A 26,578-nucleotide genomic window follows, 5' to 3' on the forward strand; every position below is an offset into this window, starting at 1 on the left:
GATTGGGGAACCCCCTGCTATAAGGGTCATTTAGACTACTAGCCACCACCACCCACATACCCCCCATCCCTCCCATCCCCACCCCCCACTCCCCACTCCCATCCTGGTTATAGGAGCTTGATGTGACTTGGTCCAACAGATCACTAGGTGACTTTTGTTGTTATTGTTGTTTGTTTTTCAAGACAGGGTTTCTCTGTGTAATAACCCTGGCTGTCCTGGAACTTCTTTGTAGCTAGGCTGGCCTCTAACTCACAGAGATCATGGGCCTCTACCTCCCTAGTGCTAGGATTAAAGGCGTGTGCTGATCACTAAACTGTTAATCACTTCTAATCCCCAGCTTTCTGTTTGGAATAACTGGTTTTACATTTTTCTCATTGGAAAGGCAATCCTGCATCTTAACCTTCCTGGTTTCTCTGGAGATCTGTGGGTGCAGGGACCTTCGTTCTGTGCTCCCAACACTTCTGAGCTTTGCCTAGGTTCTTTTCTGACCTGCAGTCTCCTGGGGGAAGTCCAACTCATCGCCTTGTATCTCTGAGTGAGAATAATCAGAAGATGCTGTGTGACATACAGACCCATGCACAGTCTGTTTGTCCTCTGCTGGCTGTGTGACTTCACACAGATGTCGGGACTCCCTAAGCTTCATTTTTCTCATTTGCAATATGGGGGAACTAATCATTTCCAACGCTTTCCAGAGGGTCACAGTGGAGAACGTTCAAGGAGCTTTGGCAGGTGTTGCCCGTGCCTGCGGCATCCTCCTCTGTGCAGTTGCTGGATCTGCGCTGTCTGATTGGTAACTACTGCCTATGGCCACTGAACACTGGAAATCTTACTGATCTTGATTGAGACATTCAACCATCATGAAATAGACTCTCAACCTTGAGTAACGAACAGGATATACAACATCTCACCAGTAAGTTTTATTTTGATTATATATTGAGATGGGTAATGTTTTAGATATATTGGAACTGGGTCAAATATTGTTAAAATTAATTTCATCTGTTTTTTGATACATTATTTAATATGGCTTCCAGAAAATTCAAATTTTCATTCTACTGAACAGCACTATTGTGGGATCTTGATTTTTGTCTGTGAGTTAGGTTGACAAGTTGTTGAGTGGGATCTTTCTTTATCAATCGCTCCTGAATATGATTCCATTGCCCAGACTTGGCTCATAAGGATGTCCTGTCTTTACCATTGATTTAGCCTTAAATGCCTGCTTTGTATTGCTGCTTGCTTTTTTACAGGGACTTGGAAGGTGAACTACAGCAGGTAATGCAATAGGGATGTCATCTGGGGAACATTGCCTGGAAATGCCATCGGCCCTGGTGGAAAGGCTTCTCCACAGGAAGATTTTCACAGCTCAGGGCCAAGTCACTGAAGGGAACAGAAATCCAGTTGATCTGCATGTAAGCGGCAACCACTGGGTACTGTTAAGGTACTCTGAATGCAAGCACTAGAAATGGATTCTAACTGAATAGGGAGTCCATGGGAAGGGGAGCCGGGATCTCAGACTCGACAGGACAGCTACATGACTGGGCATGAGGTACGACAGTGTAGCCAAGAAGCTCTAGAGCCACCCCTGGACCACTCTGTGGCACATCTGCCTGTGTGACTCTGTTCAAGACACAGATTGACACACCTGACTGGTGAGCTCAAGTCAGGATCCTCACTGGCTTTTTAGGCTTCTTGGAGTTTGGGCCATTCCCCCTGGCAGGGGGGATGTGGCAAGACCATTACTTCATGTTCCCCCGATTCCTTTCCTTGTTCCTCAGCATAAGGAAAAACTTTGTTTCTTGCCTTCTTTTTCAGTTAGGTTAAAATGTGGGTGATGATGCTTGTCCACATCCAAGCCTCTGTGCACATAGAATGTTGACAAGCTTGAAAGCCACATGCTAAGATGCCTGGACCAGCAGCTAGGAGGGGAGACTGGAGTCCTGGACCAGCGCTGAAGGAGAGCTACAACAGCTCTCCTGTATCGGCTACTTTCCCCATCACCAAGACAAAGTGTGTGGCAGAAGCAACTTAGGGGAGGAGTTCAATTTGTCTCAGAGTTTAGAGGGTCCAGTCCATCACAATAGGGGAAGGTTCGGTGGCTGGACCAGCAGTCAATGGTGGGTGAGGGCTTGCAGAACATTTATTTACATCTTGGTGGACCAAAAAGCAGAGAGTTCAAGCCAGAACTAGGGCCAAGATATAAATAATATCCAGAGGCCAGCATCCAGGAACTCACCCCTCCCAACCACGACCCTCACCCTGAAGGAGCTGCAACCTCCCAAAACAGCACCACCAGATGGCACCCAAGGACTCAAATACAGGAACCAGTGTGGGGGGACGTTCATAAAAGATAGCATCTTATAGCAGACTGGTGGATGTAAGAAACACAAGTCTGTTAAACCACTGAGATTTGGGGGGTCATTGTTTCAGTAGCTAGCATAATTTATCTGATTAATGCAAGACTATCACTCAGCAAAAAGGGGTATAAGATTCTATCTCCCTAGGAAGAGTCACAAAAACCAAATACAGAGAATAATGGGCAAACATAAATTTTTATTAATATTCAATGAAAACCCTAACAGTTAAGAGAACCAGGTGTACTTTTGATTATTTCATTGTCCTCTGCACTTACAGTATATGAGAAGCCAAATTATAATCATGTGGTTACTTAATAACATGATACAAAACACAGGGACATTTGTTTTATAATTGTGCTGTTCAATTGCATAAAGATTTGATTACTTAATCACTGAACCATGTGCCCCCAAATGAGGTCAAGGGTTCCTTGAGACAGGGGACAAACAAGACACGCCTTCCTATAGTAGCAAAGATTTGGGTAATAAAAGCTAAGTACCCTGAAGTAGTCATTCACATTAAAAAATTACACCAATTGAGAAAAAAAAAAGCATGGAGTCTTAAGGAAGTATTGAGTTTGAAGCTTAGTGTAAGCCATGGAATGACAGAGCTGAGAACCCAGGCTTGGAGTCTGAGAGGCCAGGGCTGCTAGGGCCTAGGCTCCTACCTGTGTTGACAATGTGTCCTTGGCCAAGTCATGTGATGTCTCCAAGTCTTTGGTTCCTCAGTAATAAAATGAAAAATAAACAATCCTCTAAACAACAAAGCAAAGTTATTAGGAATCAAGGATCCAGAGAGTACAAAAATCTATCAGTGCCATGCCTCCAGTGGGAAGAACAGCTGGGAGTGTGCCATCTTAGTGTATCTCATCTCGACAATAGGGAGAAGCCCACCACCCCCGCTCTCCCTTCTCACTTCTGAGACCGACTGCTTCTTTGCTTCTCCCTGCTACTCTGCACCCTTAGCAACGTCCCCAGTGCATCTTAGGAAAGTGGTAGCTGAATGCAGCCAGCTCAGAGTTTGTATCTGTTTATATGGGGACTTCACATAGCTCCATTCCTTCCTGCTTGAAGGCAGAAGGAAGTCAATGCAAAAATAAGTTCTCGGGTAGCATCCATACATGCTGAATATATACAGTGTGTATACCTCATGTTTCCTTATAGGGATGACTGACTTGGGGGTTCGGCAATAATGGGGCTTCTTGACAATGGCTGACGTTAAAAAATACTGAAGAAATAAAACTAAAATATACATGCTGGTGGTCATCCTATTCGATCTCACATCTAGCTCTTCCGATATTAAGGATGGAGGTGGAGGGACACATATACCCCCAGTTTCAAAGAAACGATCCTTTACCACAGTGACAGGCACCACTGTGACTCCTTAGCCTAAATGTTATCCCAGGAGAGGAGGTGCCATTGGAGGCTATTGGACAGTGCGATCTCCGAGTCAGGCAGACCTAGAGGCCTAGGCTCATCACTTATGTGAAGGAACTAGAATTAACCAGGTAGGTAACGCTGTCCAACCAACTTCAGCTTTCCAATTGGCCTTCTAGAATGGGCAAGGGTTAAACACGACAAAATGTCCAGAAGCTCCTAGTCTGGGTAGGGCTTATTTAAAAGCCGTGTCTCCTCTAGGAGAGAAATGTTTTCTATTGGAAATTAAACATCTGCATCAGGGCCAGGCCATGCTTCCTGTGCATCGTTGGAGGACCTCTTAAAAATCTTAAAAATCTGAGACTCAGCTTTATTTTTTGTATTTCTTTCAGTCCTGGAGCCTATGGGATGAAGTCTGGTCTGTAGACTCTGTGAAGCAGAGAAAGGAGACAACATGAAGAAGTCAAGAAGGTGAGCAGAGCGACGCCCCAAATTATAGTAAGCAACCCCCCAAAAAAGTGTGTGCATGCCTCTAGCTCTATGTTTTCTATTCTAATAAAATTTTAATAAAAAGCTTTTTATTAGCTTTTATTTCACCACTGTTATTTTGGCATAGTTCAAAATGCAAAATATATAAGGGATTCAGTGAAAAGCCTCCTTAACGGTCACCAGATCCCTTGTCCCAATGACAGCTCATGTCAACACCCTCTGTGTGTTCCCCTGAAATGGTCCCTTTTGTATAAATGAGCACTCTGATCATATTTCACTTAGCAGATTGGAGGCTTCCACAACCATGGATGAAAAGCTTCCTTGGCCTTGCTATGTTTAATTGTGTATTAGTTCATCTTGCATATGTACCATGCTTTATCTAGCCAGTACCCCACTGAAGAACATCAGGCTTGTTCGATTGTTTGCTATTACAAACAAGGCCACAGCAAATAGTCTTGCATATGCCATTTTGCACATAAGCAGATATATTGTAGAAAAATTCCTCAAATGGATATTGGGGGTGTGCAGTGTGTGCATTTGTAAATCTGATAGAAGCTACCAAATAGCTTCACAGTTGTACCTATGCACACAGGCTGTAAGTGTCCAAGTGTCCTTAGTGTCTAAACTGCACAATTGAAAGACCCAAGGCACAAACTATGGACCTCTGAAGGTGCTTCTATGTGACCTAGTGGTTCAAATTTACCATTCTAAGGGAGCATCAGCGAAGATGTGTCTAGTTTAGGCAGTTCTCTGTGTTCCATACTTTTTTCAAGAGTTCAAACTTGACAATCCTGTTTTGAATGCTGAAGATCAGACTGAGGGCCTTACAGATGCTGGGCAAGTACTCTATCACCGAGCTAGACCCTCAGCCCCTCTACTATGTCTATTAAATGTGTTGTTCTCACACATCTTGTCCTTTTGCCCCTTTACTCTCAAATATTATTGGTCAGATCATGTTGCAGCAAATCAATTGTCTGTAAAATATAATAATAATGGTAATAAATAACATAAAATGGAATAACTTTTTAAAAAATATTGAAGATGTCAAAGAGCTTCTATGTATGTATTATATAATTACCATATTTAAAAGCAGAACTAACATTAAAAAATAATTCTAGCACAGGGCTGGGATATGGCTCAGTGGCAGAGCTCCTGCATACCATGCACAAGACCCTGGGATGACTCCTCAGGAAAGCAAACACACAAGCAAACTCTGTTTCTTGTCAATAGCAGTATTTTATTAAGGTATTTTCCATTCAGGAGTGGGAAGGGGAGGAGAGGGTGATGAGAGTGAACATAATCAAAACACACCATTTACATGTATGAAATTGTCAAATAAATAAAAAATATTTCCCCCAAAATGAAAGTGACACCATTTTACATAAATACACGCTTTTTTGTCCTTTTCCATTATTTTGTTTCTTATATTGAAGTGTTTTGCTATATATAATTGTGATCATGTATAACTGGGTATATACAGATTCAAACATGTTTTCTCTATCTTTACTTTTTCAGTAATTTAAAACAACAACAGTTTTTAATTCTCATAAATCTGCAGTCTGAGAACCCAGTGGAGCGCTAGGTTTGGGTGTTCTCTACACGGCATTAGTCGGGGTAGCCTACCTGAGGGCTGGAGGATCCATTCCCAATGTGCATACTCTGTCTGGCAAGCCAGTGTGAGTGGTCAGCTGGGGTGCAGAAAGGCCTGAGCGGTGGAGACTCCTCTTCATGTGGGTCTCTGTATGTGGCCCTGGCCTCCTCACAGCAGCGCAACTGGGTTCCCAGGGGGAGCATCACATGAGAGAAATGGTTAGACCAATTAGAAATGGAAGTCTGAGTAAGACTTCATGCTTTGAATTTGATTCTAATAGTAACATGGTAGCACCTGGTGTAATCATAAAGAACCCCAAATAATTAGATCCTCCGTTTCCATCCCTCTGGTGTGTTTTGGCACATACTGCTTGGGCTTTGAATGCTTTGATCACCTGTGGGAACAGCTGGGTACTTAGAGCACCAGGAACAGGCCTCTTGGCTCAGTGTTCTCTCTGGCCCTGAGTTCAGTCTCCAACTGCTGCATCTGACCTTGGCTTGGTTTCTTTGATTCTGTACTGATCACCTCAATACATTTTTCTCCCACCCATGTTTACCTTTTCTCAGATGTGGATCTATATTTTTTTTTACCCCACCCTGGCAAGTCACCACAAATATGGGCTAGTTCCTGTGATTTATGGCTACATGTTGGAACTATGAATGGTTATGAGTCACGAATGTTTATGACTCAGCACATCTGCTCTTGTCCAGGCTGCCATGTTACCTGTCCAGCCTTGATATCACATGTAATTAATTGCTCTTTACCCTCCTGCTCTAACCCTTACCCTCAATTTCTAGATAAAAGGTAGTACCACATATCACGGGCTCTCTGTGAAGTTTTCCAAGTCTAGTTTCAAACAGGCCATAGATCAGGTGAGTGTTTCTTTGGGTATCACAGGGAGTCACTTGAAAGGCATTCTGTAGAATTCTAGGTAAGTATGGTGGCTGTATTAGATTTGATACAGAACACCAAAAGGACCCCCCCCCCCCAAAAAAAAAAATCATGCTTGGGGGTAGTGTGCAGGCATCACATGTCCAAATGATACCATAATAAACCACTTCTAATAATCTGCTTATGTGCAGTAAGTCAGTTCTACTGACTGTGAACTTGCACATTCCTGGAGGAGAGGACAGGGTGCTATCAGGAAAATTAGCTCTCTTACCACTGTTAAGACTTGTCATGTCTAGTAGATAAACAAAGAAGCTAGAAGAGTCATGCTTAGCACAAAGGAAGCACACGAGGGTTGGCCTATTCCCCAAATCAGAGTCAAACATCATTCTCGATGGGGACAAGCTTTAGAGCCAACTGGGAAAAGGGTCACTCCTATGCACAAGGTAAGAAAAGCAGTGACCCTCAGCAGCTCTCTGTGGGCAGCTCAGCGTGAACAGAAAAGGTGCCCACCCACTCAAGTCTATGCTTACAATAGGGGCCGACTGAAGTTTGCATTGAGACATTTGTACCTGCAGTTCTGGGCAAGGTCCCTCAGGAGGAAGGGCCCACAGGAGGCATCATTTTTAAGAGTGAATAGCTCTAGGTAAGTATAACCACAGCTCAACACTTAACCCCTTTGTGCTGCTTTTTTGGCTTACTAAAGTCTATGCCACTCACCAGCTAGAAGAATTTGAACAAAAATAATCAATTTACCAAATGAAAATAGCCCAGGTACATTGTTTGTCTCGCTGGAAAGTAGCAAAACTCCACCTAGCCTCAGATGCCTAACCCAGTACTTTGTCCTCTTCTCCACAGGGGTTAATGAGGGTGATCACTGGAGGCAGTGTAAGAATCACAAGTCTCAGCTCAGCCACTGAGGCTAGTAGACCTCTGAGGACACGAACTAAGAAACGCAGGGGAAAGAGGAAGGACTCTTCTCACAGATGTGAGCTGATGGAAAGGCTGACCCAAGGATCTTGTGCTGGGATGTGGGAAAGCAGGGTGAAGAGGGAGTGTGGTCAGATGGGCATGACAGTTGAACTACCAGTCACCACAGTGACTTCCTGAGAACCAGAGTGACATCAGGGCATCGGGAAGACTGTCCTGCCTTCACATCTGGGTCAAGGTCAAAATCTTAAGCAGGCAGCTTGCTTAGAAATTCAGTTGTACAAAAGCAGGTGTCGTGACCAAGTCAGCAGCAGTGGACATGTGGACAGAGTGAATTCCTAGGACAGCAAGAACACCACAGGACTTAGCAGACCATCTAAGACAGCAAAGCTCCAAGCCGCTAAGTCTGGGGGCCCAGAAAAAGGAAGGTCTCTGAACCAATTACTACCTCTTTTAAAAGTCTTTTTTAATTGAAAATAGATTCTTTTCTCATATAATACATCCCAACCACAGTTTCCCCTCCCTCCACTCCTTCCAGTTACCCCGACACACACTTCCCCTCTCCCCAAGATCCACTGCCCCTCCATTTCCTCTTCAGAAAAGTGCAGGCCTCTAAGAGACAACAGTCAAACAGGACAGAACAAGACACAGTAAGACAAGGCAAAAGTCTTCATATCCAGGCTGGACATGAGTCAGAGATACACCCACTCCCACTGTCAGGAGTCCCACAAAAACAGCAAGCTAACAGCCACAACATGTATGCAGAGGGCCTGGTGCAGACCCAGGCAGGCCCTGTGCAGACCCAGGCAGGCCCTGTGCTTGCAGCTTCTGTCTCTGTGAGCCCGTATGAGCCCTGCTCAGTTAATTCAGTAGGCTAGACTACTCTTTATTTTGCAGCTGTTGTATTTACTGTGTATAAGGAACGGATATAGTTTGAAATTTTTAGCTAAATGGCTAGAAGCCAGTCTCCTATAGAAAATAAAATTTGAAGCACCCAGTTGAGAAATGAGTTGAGACATTTTTTATAGTCATAAAAACCAACATATCACTTTCTTTTATAATTTTATTACTTACAAAATAAAAACAAGTTAGGAAAAATATTTTCCTTTGCAAGATATAGAAACTACAATCTTTGGAAAATACATAGCCCCCCATAATTGTTACAATACATAACCTTGAATACCACTTGAACATTGTTTAAAAATCATACCCTGTAAAGGTTGGGATAAGAACAATGTCAGCCACATATTGTGACATTCAAGTACTTAAGATATAGCCGAAATAAAACATGTTTCCCAATGGTTTGATCTTCCACAGTACCAGAGACTCCTCTATTTTGTAAGTTAGTCGGTGGCTCCAGGAGTGTCTGACTTTCCATAGGTGGAACTGAGAAGAGGCTGCCACGGAAACCCAGCTACTGCGGGTCTCCATCCTGTCATCCCTGTTTATGGAGCTTGGCTCCCACAGGATGATCTCTAAGACAGCTCTGAGCTCGAAAAGGCTGTTGACTGTATTTTCTGAGATGCTGACAGAATGACACAGGTGCAAATCTAAGTTCCAAGAGTCTGAGTCAGGTCAAGTGTGATTTAGATGACTCAGCTAAACAAGTATCATCTAGGAGGTCAGATGGAAAGTACTTTAAAAAAAGGATTTAAAGTTCCTCTTTGGAACTACTGGAGGAGATCCTCTTAACAGAATCTAAGTCCCAGGAACCCAGTTCCTGCCTTTGGAAGAACTGTGGGGGAGACTGGGAAAGAACAGTCAGCTCCCCAACTCTGCAGCTTAAGATAACAATAGAGGCTGTCTGGCAGCCACTATGGCCTTTCCATAAAGGCATCCAAAGGGACAGACGCATGGCCATGTACTCCCAACCCTGACCAATCTCCCAAACGTTCCTCTTTCACAGGAGAGTAGGGGCCTGCTGATGCTCCACATTTAGAATCTACTGTCTGAGTTCACACTAGTATTGCGGTACAGCTTGTCAGTCAAAGACTAGCATTTATTTGTGATTTGTGTTATATATGCAAGAAACAGTGAAAGTCAATCTACTGTGGATTAATAGGTCTTTACGTTTTTCATATATCACAAGCATTATAATGTATTGTTCCAAAATGGAAGAAGACTGCAAGAGTAAGTTTAATAACAGACCTGAACTTTAAAGGGGCTACCTTCTAGAGCTATGGTTTTTGTCAATGAAAATGGTACAATCTGGGCAACTGGATATGGCCTAACCTAGAACAATCCTGAGGAAAGTGTATTTGGCATCATACTATGAATTCAAAGAGAATTTGTAGAAAATCATCACATCTCAAATGTAAACACCTCAGGATGGGAATGTACACACTAGTCACGCCAAGATGTCTCTCTCATGATTTTAAGATTGGAAATCTTAGAATGTGAAAAAAAAAATAGTGCAATCTCAATAAAACAGGAGACCATTAAAACTTCAAAATGATAGCCAGAGTTACTAGCAGACTGAGAGAGAGAACTGCTAACCATGTGTGGCGAGCTAAAGGCTCTGTTCATGAAGCACATATAAAAATTCCAGCATCAAAACAAAAAGGCACAAACAAGAGTTAAAAGTGTAATGATCATCTGGGAGATCCTTGAAAATAAGGCTGGTTCACTTATATTCCTATCAGTAAATAGGCACCTGTACCAAGTTTCAGCTTTGGCATCCTAAATGGAATCACACTGCAAACGAAGGATTAACACAGTACTAATTATAGCAGCATTGTCAACATTAAGCTTCTTATCTATACCGCTAAAATAGAGGATTTCCCATCCATATCCTGTGTCAAAAATAAAGTTTTAAAAATTGTACTCATAAAAATTTCTGAAATTCCTCAAATGAGCTATCTTCTCAAATGACACCCCGACCCCAACAAGCCAAAGCAAAAATAAAAGCTATCCAAAAATTGCTAGGCTAGACTAGCTACTCTTAATTAAAAAGATACCATATTCAAAAATGGTACTTTATTTATGAAATTTATTAAATATAACCAATGAATAATGCAGATTTTCCAGGTATGTGTGTAGGTGTGTAAGATGTCTGAGCTGGGTGATGGCATACTTGAAAAAAATATCGATTTCTTTGACAGTGACATCTCATTTGGAACTCTGGACCCATCTACGAATGGTTGCTCCAGTAGTACTGGCTACTACACAGAGAGCCCCACCCACCGTCCACCAGGTCGGCATATTATCAAAGAAAGCGATCTGAAAGATAAAAGCAAAGACTATATCCATTGTCTTCATTATTGCTACGAGGCCCGCTTTTTCTATTTGAACTGCTTTAGTGATAAATATCTGACCCCCTAAACCCAAGAGTCCAATGAGTATGAGAAACAGCCTATCCAGCCCACAATACGGGAGACTCCATTCTCCTATGACAAAGAGGATGATGATGCACTCAGGAAGGCCAAGTATGACATAATACCAAATGCTCAGAAAGTAGTCCACAGATTTTCCCATTTTTCTTAGGATAACCAGAGTCATTGCAGCTAGCACAGCATGTCCAATTGCAGCAAACGTCCCCTTAATGTGCTCTGAATAGCTTTCTCTCATCCCAGTGTCGGAGCCAAATAAAAATGGCGGTCTCACGATAAGGATCACTCCAACGAACGCGAACAATGTGAAGAAAGCATCCCAAAGGCTATACTTTTCCTTGAGAAATATCCAAGCAAATATTGATGTAAACACTGGACAGCTAAATGCAATAACTGTGGCATCTGCGAGGGACGTCGTCTGGAAAGCATAGTACATAAGGATCATGGCACTGGAACCAAAGACCCCTCTGAGAAGAAGGAAAAGTCGTTGACCTTTGGGACCTATGAACCCAGTTCTGCAAATTTAAATGAAAAAAGAATGCATTTTAAATGAACTTGGCATTGCTTTCAAATCAAAATGTTTAATCAGACATTATTCTAAAAGTACATTATATTAAAAATAAGGGAGTAATAGTAAATGCTACCTAGTGTTGAATAATATGAATCCTTTAAAAATATTTTTCTAGGTATAGGTAATGATGGTTCAAAATGTTCATAGCAGGAGCAAAAAGAGAACACAGAACCTCATAAACAGCATGATAAAAAGTCAGTAAATATAGATAATTGTTTTTCCCCTGTATATTCTCGCAAAACATAACGACAAAAAAGGACTAGATGTGAAGAGATGTTATATATCCTAGCTGTAGAATTATGTAATTTCCCCCAAACTTTCTATGATGAAAATACATCATTTTATAATAAACATAATTTCAAGATTTTGTGACACTACATGAGGCAGCTTAATCCTGGCTAATGTACACTCAATCACATCAACTCTTCTGTCAAAGTTGAACAAATTTAGTCACTGAATATAAGGTAACTTTTCATTGTTCTTAGGAGTTAAAATACAGTGAGAAAAACAAAAGCAGTGGTTTGATACATAAAACTAGTGCTACTTTTTTTTTTTCAATTAAACACTCAGAACCTACTCTGGTAGGTTCAACTCACTGACTCAGGCTACAGCAGGCTTCATCCAGGTAAACACGAACATCTTTGTGTATCTAGAGTCAGAACAAAGCTGTGGCCCATATGTATGTGGAAAAGCTATGAATGTTCCATGATAGTGAACACAACATCAAAACAGATTAGAGCCAACGATTTTCAAAATACTTTCTAGCTTTGGATATTTTTATTGAAGCAAGGAGAATATGGTTGCTAACCCCAGTGTTGTTACCTCCTTTAGAAAGTGGTGCTAGCTCACCATTATTTCTGGAAGCACTCTGGCTTATACATTTACATGGGAATTGCTGGCAATATGAATCTTTGCAGATTGTCACTTTCTAACCAATTTCTCAGGATACAGAATGGCACTATTCTAAATGAATCTGCATCATGGCATGGAGACAAGGAGGCTCTGGAGGCAGGCAATGGAAACTTGATTTGAGGTTTAAGCATCTTCAGCTTCCAAACAGAAAGAGCCAGGTGGCCAGTCAGGGCCCAGTTAGTCTCCTCCCAGGGTTCAAAGAACACGAAGGTATGTGTAAGTTACAAGCGGAGGTGTGGGGTTGTATTCATAATTCCAGCCCTACTGGGAATGACAGATTCTACACAGAAGAAAAGGGATCAAGAATGGAAGGAGAGTAGGGAGGGGACAATAAAATAGCACCTATATGGTGAAGTCTCCAGAAAGCACCTAACCTAACTCTTATCTAACCTCTGCAACGTGCTCTGGGGCACAGCCCTGAAAGCGCCACTCCCTCCCATTTACAGAGTAGGAAACTGAATACCAAAGTAGTCAAAGACCTTGCTCAAGGTCCTACCTGCCGTCCTCTGTAAGACCGCCATCTTACTGGCATGATCTGGCAGGGCAGTCTGTCCCATTGAAAGAAACCTGATACCATATAACTCCTATCATTTACTTTTTAATCTTCAAAATGCCAGTTATGCCAAAGTAAAGGAAGGAGGGTGGTACACCCAGAATTTTGTTTTCAAATAGAGAGGCTGAACAACCACATGCCATCGTTCTCCTTTGATGGGCATGTGGTATGTACTTATGGTGGAATCTTCTGTGAGTAGATCCTGAGAACATGTCATTAATCAGGGTGAAGGGTTTATCTACGATAAACCAGTTACTATAGAGAAAATGTCAAGGCAGTTCAAAAGATTTACACACACTTATTAATCTCCTCTACTTCACTCTAAAACATACTTACTTTCTGTATATTAAGCAAGGAATAATAACTAGCATTTGGAACACACATCGAAATGCACTGATCTCTACAGCATGGACGTCTTGCACTTTTTTAACAAATAAAGAGGCCACTGAGAAAAGGAAGGCAGACAACACTGTGTAAAACAAGCCAAGTCCAGGACAGGGTGCTTTCTTCTTGGCTTCTGAAAAAGATTAAATTCTGGTTAGTCCTTGCTTCCAAGCATACGTTTCATCACTTTCACTTAGAAATAAATTGAGGAAGATGCACTGTAGTACCCAACAGCTAGATGTTAAGGTAAGACCTTCACATCTCTGGTCTTGTACCACTTTCCCTATCCATTATGAAGAGTCCATAGGCGTGGTTAACAATTTAAAACTACATTTTTTTTTAAAAAAAAAATGACCTTTCTTCCAATAAAAGATGGATTCCTTCTGGCTCACTAAGAATCATCCCTCACTTTACAAGTCAAGAAAGTCTTGCTAAGACGGTGAGAGGATCTTTAAGAAACACTTGTCAAATGCAAGTGAAAAGCACTTCTCAGTGACAGAGCCTTCCGTTCTCTCACCGGGGAGCTTCAGGAAGGACGCTTACAACTGTTTCATCTGGTCACTTGTTGATAATCTGACTTCTCCTACAGGCCTATGAGCTTTTCTGGGGCTGGGACCTCAGCTATCTTGTTCATGCCTGGAACACACGCAACCTGAATAAGTATCTAGTGAAGGAAAGAAGAGGAGAACTCCAGAGAAAGACACAAGGGTCTAACATTACTGGCAAGAAGATTAAACTGGAAAGGCTCTCTCCTGCTGCGTAAATGTGAGCTGCGAACTTTTTAACTCCTTCCTGCCTTAATCTAAATCAGGACACTTGTGCTTTCTGAAGGTCTTCAAATATGTAACTTATTACTGACATCGTGTGTAGCATTAACGACAAGTCACACACTCAGCGTATGGACACACCCCACTCTCTCCTCATGAACACCAAAAAGAGACAGTAATAAGGAAAACAAGTGATTCTCGTCAATTAAGAGTCTACTGGAGCCAGGCGGTGGTGGCGCACGCCTTTAATCCCAGCACTCGGGAGGCAGAGCCAGGCGGATCTCTGTGAGTTCGAGGCCAGCCTGGACTACCAAGTGAGTTCCAGGAAAGGCGCAAAGCTACACAGAGAAACCCTGTCTCGAAAAACCAAAAAAAAAAAAAAAAAAAAAAAAAAAAAAAAAAAAAAAAAAGAGTCTACTGGAGACACGAAACCTGCGAACACTGCAATTTACTTTGAACTTGGTCAGCCACTCCACTCTTAGAATGTTCAAAGTGTTACTCAGCTACGGAACTCTATTGCATAATTACGTTCTCTTTTTTTAAATGCCCTTCTCTGATAAATGATACACCGGGTAATGTATTTCAACATCCTCGAAGCAGATACCTTTGTCCACAGGTGCCTGCAAATCATGATCAAGGTAGGAAGACAGCTAGCTTCTCTAGCGACACCATACAGCCTGGCCTTTAGATACCCTTTACAGAAACCTCCCTGTTCTAGGCACACAGCTGGAGAGACTGCTTTGAAACTGTCCCTCTGTTACAGATGCTGGAAGCTCTCCCCCATGCTACCTTTCCCCCTGTGCTCCAACGCTGTGGGAATGAACTACAAAACAGCCACTCAGGCCCCGAGGAGGAAACTTCAGGAGACTTCCAGGCAAAAGCACCACAAAATACATGCCTTGGCTGTGGTCAGCCTAAGAGTTGGGCTTCTGAAATTACAAAATTTAGATCCAAATAAAACAAGTTTTCTCAAATGAAACCTCCACCCTCAGAACAGAATGAAAAGTCCTAGGACAGAAAACACCCTCCTGGTTTATAATCCAAGGATCTTCTCCAACTTAAATTCAATGGCTTTTTCTTTAAGAAGTGTAACAGTATATATAATTTAGCTTTCAACTTTAAAACACTTTTAAGAAAAAACACACTTCTTTTGAGGCAGGGTCTCTCTATGTAGCCCTGGCTATCCTGGACCTCACTATGTAAACAGACTGGCCACCAACTCAAGAGATTTGCCCACCTCTGCTTCCAAAGGTGTGTGCCACCCTGCCCAGCTTAAAAACCAGCAAATATTTAAGACTCTGTGTTTTCTGATTAGGGACAGGCAAGTCACAGAAAAGTTGAACTGAACTTGACTGTTACTGAAGGCAAGGATGCTCTGACCTCAGTTTCTTACTAAATGATCATTCCAGTTCCCTCTGACAATGGCGATGAGCAGTCTAAAGAGGGATTTGCTCACAAGATACACTTCCACACTCACACCCACAGAAAGTGTGTCTCATCACTCCAAACAAGTTAAGATCACTATTCAGATTAAGTGGTCACCATACAACATATACCAGAAGAAAGTAAAAACCCATTTGCCTGGCTTCTCCACACTTGGCTTCAAGCCAGTGATTTGGACCTGGCTGGGAACCACGGGAGTAACTTAAAAATTCCATTTCCAGGCCCCACTCCAGAACTTCTGGAACTTTGTAAAAGCTGGTTGGAGGTCTGGTGAAGCACTAATGTTCACTCCAGCAGGAGAGTGTGAGGCACAAGGCTAAGCTAACATCTCTCCCTTTAGTACAAGATCCACACTGCTCCAAAAACAGCAAACAGGTAGCCGGACAGCTGTAAACTGTCCGGTAAGGTTCTCCAGTTCCAACCTAAACTTGAAGATGAGTTTGGTTAAGAAACCACTTAGATCAAGAATCTCAAAGCCAGGCATGGTGTTGAATGCCCTTAATCCCAGCACTCAAGGAGGCTTAGGGAAGACTGAGTGTGAGCCAACCTGAACTGGAGACCCTGTCTCAAAAAAAAAAAAAAAGAGTCTAAAATAAGCCAGTCAAAAAGTTCTTGAGCCTCTGTGAGTTCGAGGCCAGCCTGGGCTACCAAGTGAGTTCCAGGAAAGGAGCAAAGCTACACAGAGAAACCCTGTCTCGAAAAACCAAAAAAAAAAAAAAAAAAGTTCTTGAGCATTCACACAGGTTTGACATTTTGCCATGTGCTCCCTGAGTATACAGACCCTCCTCATTAATGCATAAATGGGAAACTAAAGAGTTTGCAAGGACCAGTTCCACACTAAGCCAAAATGACATTCAGCCTTAAGGGTGATTAGGTGAGAAGCTGACCTCTTCATGAGCTGCCCATCTGGTCAGCCCAGTACGGAGTGACCCTGTCCTGGAGTCAAAGCCCATGCAAACATAATCAGAAACCCTTTGCTTTAAGGACAGAAATGTAGCAAAAATCATCTCCCTAGGACTTTTCTCTCTAAACTCAGAAAAGCCACTGAAAAGAAAGGAAAACTGGTGGGACAGGAGGCACAGAAGCCCCAGGGCATATTCCAGGAGTTGAGATAGTGAAAGGTGTTAACTTGGGTCTAAAAGATCTTCTTGAGTTTCTTCCGGAAAGCTAAGGAATGGAAAGGGCCCTAGGCGGAGTCTCTGGCAAAGGCAGAGCTCTACCTAGTACTGCCTGGACCTGCCCTACCCAGACCTTGGCAGATGGAAGTAGGGGTGAGACCCAACCGCGAAGCCCTCATCTTCCACGACCTCACTTTACCCCTGTGTAAGAGGAGTCTGAACAAAAGGCAGGGGCTCTTCACTCGGGCTTCTAACAAGGCGTACCTTGTTTTAAGCCAGTAGCTAAAAAGTCCTCCTATCCCAAAAAAGCTTGAGGACCAGTGTGGTCCACTCCACGCTCCTCTCTGGGATGCTTAAGATTCCGGGACAAACACTTTCTGAATCCGAGTCTTTCCAACTTGGTTCTGGAGGATCAGTTTCCCCTCGTGGTGAGGGTTCCTCCTGGTCGGCTTCCCCGGCCGCTGCCGGCCCCTTTCGGTGACCTTTCACCTCTGACTGCCACTGGACCGCGAGGGCCTGCCCTCGCCACCAATTTGGGGTTGCGACACTCGGAAACTTTCTGGGTCCGGGATCCCACGGGTGCGCAGAGAAACCGCCCCGCCCGGCCCGCCAGCCCCGCACTCACCCGGCTCCCCACGCGAGCAGCACGCCCAGGCTCCACACGGCCAGCACCTGCCGCGGCCGGGGGCGTCCTCCGTGTGCTCGTCGTCGGGGGACGCGGCCTCCGGCTCGCACAGCTCCGGCTCGCGCAGCTCCACCGCGTCGGCTCCGAGTTCCGCCGCGCTCTCCGGGGGCCCCATCCCGCAGCCCGCGCTCGCCCCGCAGCCCGCGCTCGCCCCGCAGCCGCGCGCCGTCTGGCGCCCGCAGCCGCCGCCGGGCCGCTCAGCTCTTCCGGCCCCCCGCGCGCCGGTGCGTGTGCGCGTGCGCCCGCTCCCGGCTCCGCGCGCCTGTCCTCCGCTGCCCTCCCGCCCCCGGGGAGCCTGCAGCCAGCGCTCGTGCACTCGGGCTGCGGTGGCCACAGCTGGCCCGGCGGCGGCGGCGGCGGCGGCGGCGGTCCCTCCGGTGCAGTCCGGCTAGACTGCACACTGGTCCTCCTCTTGTCTCTGAGCTTCTCAGCTCCGGCGCCTCGGGTCTTCTTTGGGGCCTTCTGCTGCTTTAGAAAGACTAGTGTGTGTGTGTGTGTGATCTGGGCGTGGTGTGGCACACGCCTTTAATCCCAGGGTTTGAGGACAGAGGTTTGTGGATGTCTGTGAGTTCAAGGCCAGCCAAGGCTACATAGGGAGACGCTGTTTCTAAATAAATGGATTAAATGAAATTTAAAAAGACTGGGTGTCTGTTTATTGGTGTGGGGTCCGGGGACGTGGAAGTATTATGTCAGTTTTTTAAACACACTGCTAACTGACCAAGGGAAATAGAATTTAAGTGTAATCATGGGGAAGCATAGATTGAAAAGGGTGGGCTTTTAAAAATTTCAGGGCATCCGGGCGTGGTGGCACATGCCTTTAATTCCAGCACTGGGAGGTAGAGGCAGGAGGATCTCTCTGAGTTCGAGGCCAGCCTGGTCTATATTGTGAGTTCCAGGAAAGCCAGGGCAACACGCAGAAACCCTGTCTCCAAAAAACCAAACAAACAAAAATTGCAGGGCAGAGGAGGTTGTTGGAACAAACTGAGACAAGTAGATGCCTCGGTTCTGTTAGAAGTTAAGTTCTGGATGGCAAAGGAAGAGACTACCACTCCAGCTGAAGGGTCTGAGCAAGGTAAAGTTTACTTTTGATTAAGAGGGTGCACTTGGAAGATAGAGCACATAGAGACAGGAAGCAGATGTGTTTTTTATTCCCTCTCAGATGGGACTGTGTCTTTTCCCCCATTCGCTGGGTTCAGACCTCACAGTCTTTGGTTTGTTTTTTTTTTTGTTTTTTATTTTTCAAGACAGGGTTTCTCCGTGTAGTTTTGGTACCTGTCCTGGATCTCCAGACCTCACAGTCTTATTCAACAGCTGGTCTTTAAAAAATAGGGCTCATCCCATTCCCTTATGTTCTCATCCTCCAGGGATGGAGTGGAAACACAGTGAAATAGATACCATGATAGAGGGAGACATCATGAGGATAGAGAGAAACTGGATGCTAGCAAAGATCCCAGGAGTCCCCAGGGATGACCCCAACTTGGACTACTAGAAATAATGGAGAGGGTATCTGAACTGACCTGGCTAGCCCCAGAGATCAGATCGGTGGATACCCTAACTGTCATCACAGAGCCTTTCTCCAGCGACAAATGGAAGCAGATGCAGAGATCCACAGCCAGGCACCAGGCAGAGCTCCAGGAGTCCAGTCGGGGAGAGAGAAGAGGGATTCTATGAGCAAGTGCATCAGGATCATGATGGGGAAACCTGCAGAGACGACCAAACCAAATTAGTGGGAACTCATGAAAGTTGGATCAATAGCTGTGGAGCCTGCATGGGACTGGGCTAGGCCCTCTGCATGGCCAGACAGTTGTGTAGCTTGGTCTGCTTGGAGGCTCCCCTGGCAGTAGGATCAGAATCCATCTCTGGCGCATGAGGTGGCTTTTTGGAGCCCACTACCTATGATGGAACACCTCCTGCAGCCTTGAGGCAGAGGGAGGGGCTTGGACTTGCCTCTCCTGCATGTGACGCCTCATGGGAGGCCTTGCCTTCTTATTGGGGGGAGTAGGGGGTGGGTTGGGAGGGGGAGGCTGGGGAGGGCAGGAGGAGGGAAGAGGGGGATCTTTGGTGTGTAAAATGAATGGAAAAATTTTCTTAATAAAAAAAAAAGGGGGGAGGTTGGGGATTTAGCTCAGTGGTAGAGCGCTTGCCTAACAAGCTCAAGGCCCTGGGTTCAGTCCTCAGCTCTGGAAGAAGAAGAAGAAGAAGAAGAAGAAGAAGAAGAAGAAGAAGAAGAAGAAGAAGAAGAAGAAGAAGAAGAAGAAAAATAAAATAAAAAATCAGGGCTCAGGAAATAAAGGAGGAAGGCTAACCAGAAGGCTGATCCTTGGTCATCTGATTCCTGGGATACAGCAATGGGCCTTTGTGTAAACAAAGGTTTTACTGAGTGATGGAAGGGATTAAAACATTTGCATAAAAGTCTTACAAGGGGGGGGGGAGATAAAGACTTTAATCCTTTCTCCTAAACACATTTAATATTTTAAACTTTTTTAAAAACAAAAACACTTCTTCAAATTAATTATGATATTGGCCCTTTTACTATATTATGTTGGTGTAGGAAATTGCAATAGGTAGATCATACTGTTTAACTGGTGGTCAACTCAATGAGCCTGAGTTAGGCCCCTAGCATAAAACAATAATTATTGCATCTAGTTCATCAGCATGGTTTAAGGTGAGCCTGCTTGCTAGAGGTGGTTCCTTGGTCAGGGGATTGTCATGACCCTATTGGAATGTTAGGTCTGCAGCCAGGCCAGAGGTTCTATTCTCTTGACCAGGAGATTTCCCTCAACAGACTTTCATTGCTACTTTAAACATTCCACCTCCCTAAATAGATAACCCTAGAATCATCTACAAACTAGATCAAAGAGCAGAGCTCCCCAAACACTTGGCTGGCACCTTTGGTTTCTGACAAGGATGAAACTGCCAAGAGTCCCAGGACATTTCCAAGGCACGCCTTTAATCTCAGCACTGGGGAGGCAGAGCCAGGCGGATCTCTGTGAGTTCAAGGCCAACCTGGTCTACAGAGTGAGAGATCCAGGAGAGGCACCAAAACTACACAGAGAAACCCTGTCTCCAAAACCAAAAAAACAAAAGCCTCTTAGATAAGAAAAAGACTCGTACCCAGTGTGGTAAACACTGGCCTTTAATCCCAGCACTTGGGAGGCAGAGGCAGGCGGGTCCTCTGCCAGCCTAGTCTAGATAATGAGTTTCAGTACAGCCAGGGCTATGTAGAAAGACCCTGTCTTTAAAAAGAAAGAAGAAAAAAAGAAGAGAGAGTATAGCTAGAGTTTTTCTGGTCCTGCCTGGCCCACAGTCAGGACAAATCTCTCTAACCCGCCAGTCCCACAGCCACTCAGACCCAACCAAGTAAACACAGAGACTAATATTGCTTAAACTGTTTGGCCTAATGGCTCAGGCTTCTAGCTATCTAGTTCTTACATCTTAAATTAATCCATTTCTATAAATCTATACTTTGCGATGTGGCTCATGGCTTACCGGCATCTTCACATGGTGCTTGTCATGGCAGCAGCTGGCAGTGTCTCTCCCACTCAGCCTTCCACTTTCCAGAATTCTCCTTTCTCCTTGTCCTGCCTATACTTCCTGCCTGGCCACTGGCCAATCACTGTGTTATTTATACAGAATGATATCCACAGCAAGAGAGAGACAGAGACAGAGAGAGAAAGGGGTTACTTTTCTTTTCTTTGGAGTCTTTTTGCATTAAATGGCCTAGCCAATTTTTATCTCATGTTTTTATCCTCCCTCCTCTCCCTGAAGAGGTAATGTAACCCTGACTGCCATTATGGGATTGAGGCAATAACCAAACTGGCTTCTCTCCAATGAATTTGGGGTGTTGAGTTGGCAGCGTGGGGGTTCCTCTCCAGAGGACCCACCTCTCAGATGTTGGAAGGAAAGGAAGTTCTTGACTGGTGTCTAGAAAGGATTTTAAAATGTTCAATCAGAGTTTATTAGAATCTCTTGATGAGTAATAGGTTTGCTGTCCCCACCCCTGTAATGACACGGTGGCACAAGGGAGGCCCTTGGTGGGTTTGGACCAAGGTGCCACATGGTGGGTGAGACAGGCCATGTAGTCACGGCAGATGGTGGAAAGTTACTCACACGGTGGATGCCATGTCCACGTGGCAAGTTTATTTTGGGGTTTGGGAGGAGGAGAGTGGGAATGGAGGTAAGGAGAAAAGAGAGAGAGAGAGAGAGAGAGAGAGAGAGAGAGAGAGAGAGAGAGAGAAGAGGGGAGAGAGAAAGAGAGAGGTGTATGCTATCTCTGTGGGGGGGAGTGAAGGGGAAGGAGTTTTTCCTAAAGCAAACGTAGGATGGCATTAGGAGGACGCTGGGTGGGTCCCCAAGGGATAGGTCAGAATACTAACATTCCTCTGTTTTGATTATTATAAAAAGGTGAATTATGGATAGCAAGTTGGTTGGGAGGATGAGGGTGCTGAATTCTCAAGACTGCTTCCTGCTGACTTTGGGACGAAGTGGGGAGGGGGAAGTTGGGAGTCACTTATGGCGGGGAGGTGTGAGTGAAGTTAGCTGTCATTGTGGAGATCTCTCAGGCCTCTGTTCCTTGATGGGGCTGAGAAGGCAGGTTGCAGCAGTGGTGTTCCAGGAGCTTGGGGAACGGCACACCAAATCAGGGGTACAGGAGCCATCACATCTGCTGTTTCTCTGGAGGAGGAAATGCCTCCATTCATCCTGTAAAATGTGTCAACAAATTAGGAGATAACAGAGTTTTCATGAGTGGGCATGTGGGTGAAGTTAACCTGTCAGTATTCTCCTGGTTGGCATCCTCAGTTGGTGGTTGGCATCCTCAGAGCTGGTGCAGGGGCTGGCATATCTGGAGGACCCCCTGTGGATTGGCCTTGGCATGAGTCTGGCAGGAGGAGTGAGACTGCAAAATAGGCTCGAAAATGGGTGGGGTCAAAAATGGGCTCTGGAGACTAAGTTTTCATCAGACCAGATGTCTTGATACAGTAGCAGAACTTTCCCCAGGAACCTGCAGGTATCTGTCAGACAGCTGGAACGGATTTACATCCTGGTGTCAGAGCAAAAGGCTATAGCTTTGGGTTAAAAGGTATGAACACTTCCTGGCTTCAGCCCAATGAAACATATCTTTAAATCTATAACCAGAGGAAATTTACTGAATGGAAGTGGTTGAATGAGTGAAGGAGAAGGGAGGCTTCCCTAAACATCATCAGAGCGAACAGAGGTGAGACAGCTTTCCTGTCTTCACATACATAAACCTTAAGGCCGTTTCATTTTATCTAATTCACCAGAAGACACTGAGAGCAGTAGTAGCCCTAAGGGAGTGAGGCTGTGAATTTTACACAGAGAGCTGGGAAGGCAGCTGAAGCAAAGCCTGGTTGTCAGATGGCCTCAGAGATCTGAGAAGGATAAATGCCACCTGAGTTAGTGATTGAGAGTGACAGAGACTGACCTGCTGGCTGCCTAGACAGCCACCCCAGGGTCCTCCATGGTCACTGAGGGCAACAACATTAGTCTTCATCTGCCAGGCCTAAGCCTGCCAGGCCTCAGAAGATCCAACAGTTGTGGGGTAAGAACTTGTGGGAAGGACCAGTCTACTTTGTCGAGGCAAAAGTGAGGCAATGGGTTTCCCAGAGTCCTGCTGTCCATGGTCTGAAGAAGGCCCTGGCAGCAGTCAAGGTTCTTCTGTGCCCATCTCAGTGGCTGGTGCTGCCATTCTGGAGCAAGTTCTGAGTGGAGGTTCTTCTGTGCCCAGCCATCATCTTTGGAGGAAATAAAGGTGCTGCCAGGAGCCAGCATGTCTCTCTATCATGAAAACTTTTTAATTAAACATTTTAAATGCCATATTCTGCAGATCTCTGAAGTATTTGAGGGCTGTCCAGGTACAGGTTAGACAGAGATGTCTTTGGCCTGATGAGCAATTTAAGTTTATATTTAGAAGACAACCAAGGAAAATTTAAAATCCTGAGCTTGTGACCCAAAGAGTATCAGAATTCTATTAATGTTAAAATCTGAACCTTTGGAATCTTAATATAGTAATATCATAGAAGGGGAAAGTAATCTGAAGCATTTAAATCATTTACTTATGTCAAGGGACCTAGTAGCTCTAGGAAAAGTAAGGCTTGACTTTTTTAATCTATAAAATGAGCTGTCAAATTGGTCTTATCACCAGCATGTGGCACTGCTGATGCCCTAGAGCCCTAGAGCCCGGGAAGGAGAGGCTAGGTTTCTGGGCCCAGCCCATATTCACTGAAAGTAGCTGTGGGGGAATGCCAGGCCTTGACTGGAGGCTCAAGTCCTCAGCTCTGTAAGCTTGAGGCAGAGCTTACCTGACCTCCCCCATACATAGGACCCAAGCGCCAGGTGCTCTGCTCATGCTTGAACCATGGACAGGAAGTGACATTTTGCTGCCCTTAATAAAGATGGCAATAAGGGTATAGGACCTGTCCTTCTTTGACCTTAGTCAAGATGTCTGCCTGACCATGTAATTGCCTTTACCAAATATGGCGATGGAGCCATATGACCTGTCTGTCTTTGACCTTAGTCTGTCTGCCCGACCATGTGATGGGAGGTCAGAAGTGGGCAGTTCCACCAGAGACCCGAGTGGTGGTATTGAATGGAGGGCAAAGCAGCCAGTAAAACAGAAAGGAGACTTGTTACAGTGGGAGGGAGCAGATCTGCCGAGGGTGGAGGCAAGTAAGTGGGTACCTTTTGGTGGGCCCTGCCAAGGTATGCCACCAAACAGACATGCCACATGCAGCAGAGTTAGTGGAAGAGGTTTGAGGGAAGAAAGGAAAAAGAATGAAAGGCCACATCAGAGTGGGGACAGGCCCTGATCATTCACAGAAGTCATACATGTCCCCCAAAACTCATGGTACCCACGGATGAGGCAGGGAAAAGGAATCCCTACAGCCTGTAGCTGCGGGTGTCCCCAGGGGCTAGAGGGAGGACAGAATGAGGATCAAGCCATTGAAGAGGGCCATTGCCACACTCAACGGGGGCCAGCTCAGCCTGGCTAAGTCAGAAGTCTCGGCACCTAGTACTAAGATTTTTGAGGAGGTGAGAACAAAAACCAAGCTCCAAGAGGGAATCACATCCATAGGAAAAGGTCAGGGATCATGTCACAAAAGCCAGAAGGGCCTAAAGGAGCTGTGGGCAATTCTGGAGGGAGTGTAACAACCCAATTAAAACTTACAAGATTGCAGCCAGGCGGTGGTGGCGCACGCCTTTAATCCCAGCACTCGGGAGGCAGAGCCAGGTGGATCTCTGTGAGTTCGAGGCCAGCCTGGTCTCCAAAGCGAGTTCCAGGAAAGGCGCAAAGCTACACAGAGAAACCCTGTCTCGAAAAACCAAAAAAAAAAAAAAAAAAAAACCAAAAAAAAAAAAAAAACTTACAAGATTGCCACTAGTGAATGGGGTGGTGAGTGATAGGGTGAGCTGGAGCCTGTTGTGGGTAGACTAGGTACAGGATCCTGGCATGGGAGGGGCTGTCAGGAGGGCCTATCCCAGTCGCGACACCAATGTAATGGCATGCAGGAGGGCCTTGGTAGGTTTTGGACCAAGGTACCACACGACAGGTGAAACATACCATGCATGTAGATGAGATGTTCACGTGGCAAGTTTATTTTGGGGTTTGGTGAGAGGGGAATGGGAATGGAGGGAAGGAGAAAAGAGAGAGAGAGAGAGAGAGAGAGAGAGAGAGAGAGAGAGAGAGAGAGAGAAAGAGAGAGAGAGAGAGAGAGAGGGAGAGAGAGAAAGAAGGGAAGAGGTGTGCGCTAGCTACCTCTTGTTGAGAAGGGGGAGAGAAAGAGCGAAGTGGGAGGAGTTTTTTCTTAAAGGAAACTTAGGATGGCATCAGGAGGACACTGGGCAGGTTCCCAAGGGGTGAGTAAGAATACTAACAACCCCCACCCCATAATAGGTTTCTCTGCCAATGAAGTAAGACAGATCAAGCCAAATTGAAAAAGTGTAACAACAGGTTTATTTGAGCAAATCAACTCCCGGGCAGATTCTCAAATCCCAGAGATCGAGGCTAGAGAAGCCATGCCCACAAACAAAAGCAGGGAGACATTATAGGTGGTAGGTGAGGAGTGATGGTGTGTCTGCCACAAGCTGGGTTTATGCCCAAGTATGATCAAAAGCTGGGCACTTTAGGTGGGGACTTGGGCAGCTGGCCACTTCAGAGGAGGAAGCTATAATAGCTGCCAGGAATGTGGAACTGGACTTTTTGGTGCCTTCCCATGTTTGGAGATTCTCTGAGTGGGAGGGCTTGGAGAGATAGGAATGGGGCTTCTCAGACCATGCAGGAACAAGCTGGAGGTTCCAACTGAACATCCCAACCTTTTTGGGTATATGGGTGCTGGTTCAAATCTGGCTACTTCCTGTTGGCATGGGACGACATGGGGAGGGGGAGTCTGGAGTTGGTGAGCTCATGCTCAGCAGGAGGTAGGGTGAAGAAGCATTTCATTAACCACCATCCTGGAGACCTTTTGAATCCATTCCTGGAAGCAGCAGAGAAGGCAAGGTGCTAGGGGAAAAAATAGACAGATTATTACCACGAGAAAAAATAGACAGATTATTACCACCAGCCCTATGAACAGGACTAGACATGGGAAGAGTGAAGATTACCAGAAAGAATGGAACAGAGGTGTGCCCTGGTTGTATTGGCAAAGTTCTTCAGATAATTTGTGGAGACAATTAGATAATTAGTTTCCACCAGGCCAGATTCCTTCATACAGTAGCAACACTCTTTCCCCAAGAACATGCAGGTGCCTGCAAAATAGCTGGAACAGATTTGCACCTTGGTGTCATAGCAAAGGCCATGGCTTTGGGTTAAAAGGCATGAACATTTTTTCCTATGTTTGGAGAGCCTGATACATGTTTTAACCCAATGAAATGCACCTTTAAGTCTATATTTAGAGGACAACCAAAGGAAATTTAAAACCTTGACTTGTGACTGAATAGTAGATAGTGCTCTATTCAGTTATCAGAACTCCATTTATCAATGCTAAAACTCTGAATTGCCAAAATCCCTGTGTAACAGTAGCATAGAAAGGGGACAGAAGTCAAAACATCTTTACACACCTTCAATTATTTACCTTTACAACTTGCATTTATACATCTCAAATCATATTCTGGGTTCCTTTAGTGGAAAGTTACATCTGAAACCTGTTTATCCTTTACTATGAAGCCTGTGAACAAG

At 44.9% G+C, this 26,578-nt stretch overlaps 1 protein-coding gene across 1 annotated transcript; it reads right to left on the reverse strand.

The window, feature by feature from the left end:
* Nucleotides 1-10,595: 10,595 nt before the first annotated feature.
* Nucleotides 10,596-17,547, reverse strand: Slc35g1 (solute carrier family 35 member G1). The gene is made up of 3 exons (XM_052712884.1): nt 17,326-17,547; nt 13,325-13,505; nt 10,596-11,467 (listed from the first exon to the last, which is right to left on the reverse strand). The coding sequence occupies exons 1-3, from the start codon at nt 17,498-17,500 to the stop codon at nt 10,732-10,734; spliced, it is 1,092 nt and encodes a 363-aa protein (XP_052568844.1). The 5' UTR covers nt 17,501-17,547; the 3' UTR covers nt 10,596-10,731.
* Between the last annotated feature and the right edge of the window lie 9,031 nt (nt 17,548-26,578).

This window comes from Peromyscus californicus, unplaced genomic scaffold (assembly GCF_007827085.1).
Source record: "Peromyscus californicus insignis strain IS unplaced genomic scaffold, ASM782708v3 Scaffold_4__1_contigs__length_199733344, whole genome shotgun sequence".
Classification (NCBI taxonomy): Eukaryota; Metazoa; Chordata; class Mammalia; order Rodentia; family Cricetidae; genus Peromyscus; species Peromyscus californicus.

What these genes read in the sequence shown, in the direction of transcription:
- Slc35g1 (XM_052712884.1), bottom strand. Translation starts at nt 17,500, where the DNA reads ATGGGGCCCCCGGAGAGCGCGGCGGAACTCGGAGCCGACGCGGTGGAG. An exon ending in CTGCTCGCGTGGGGAGCCGG is followed by an intron (nt 13,506 to 17,325) that starts GTGAGTGCGGGG and finishes AATCTTTTTCAG; the next exon opens with AAGCCAAGAAGAAAGCACCC. An exon ending in CCTTGCTTAATATACAGAAA is followed by an intron (nt 11,468 to 13,324) that starts GTAAGTATGTTT and finishes TTAAATTTGCAG; the next exon opens with AACTGGGTTCATAGGTCCCA.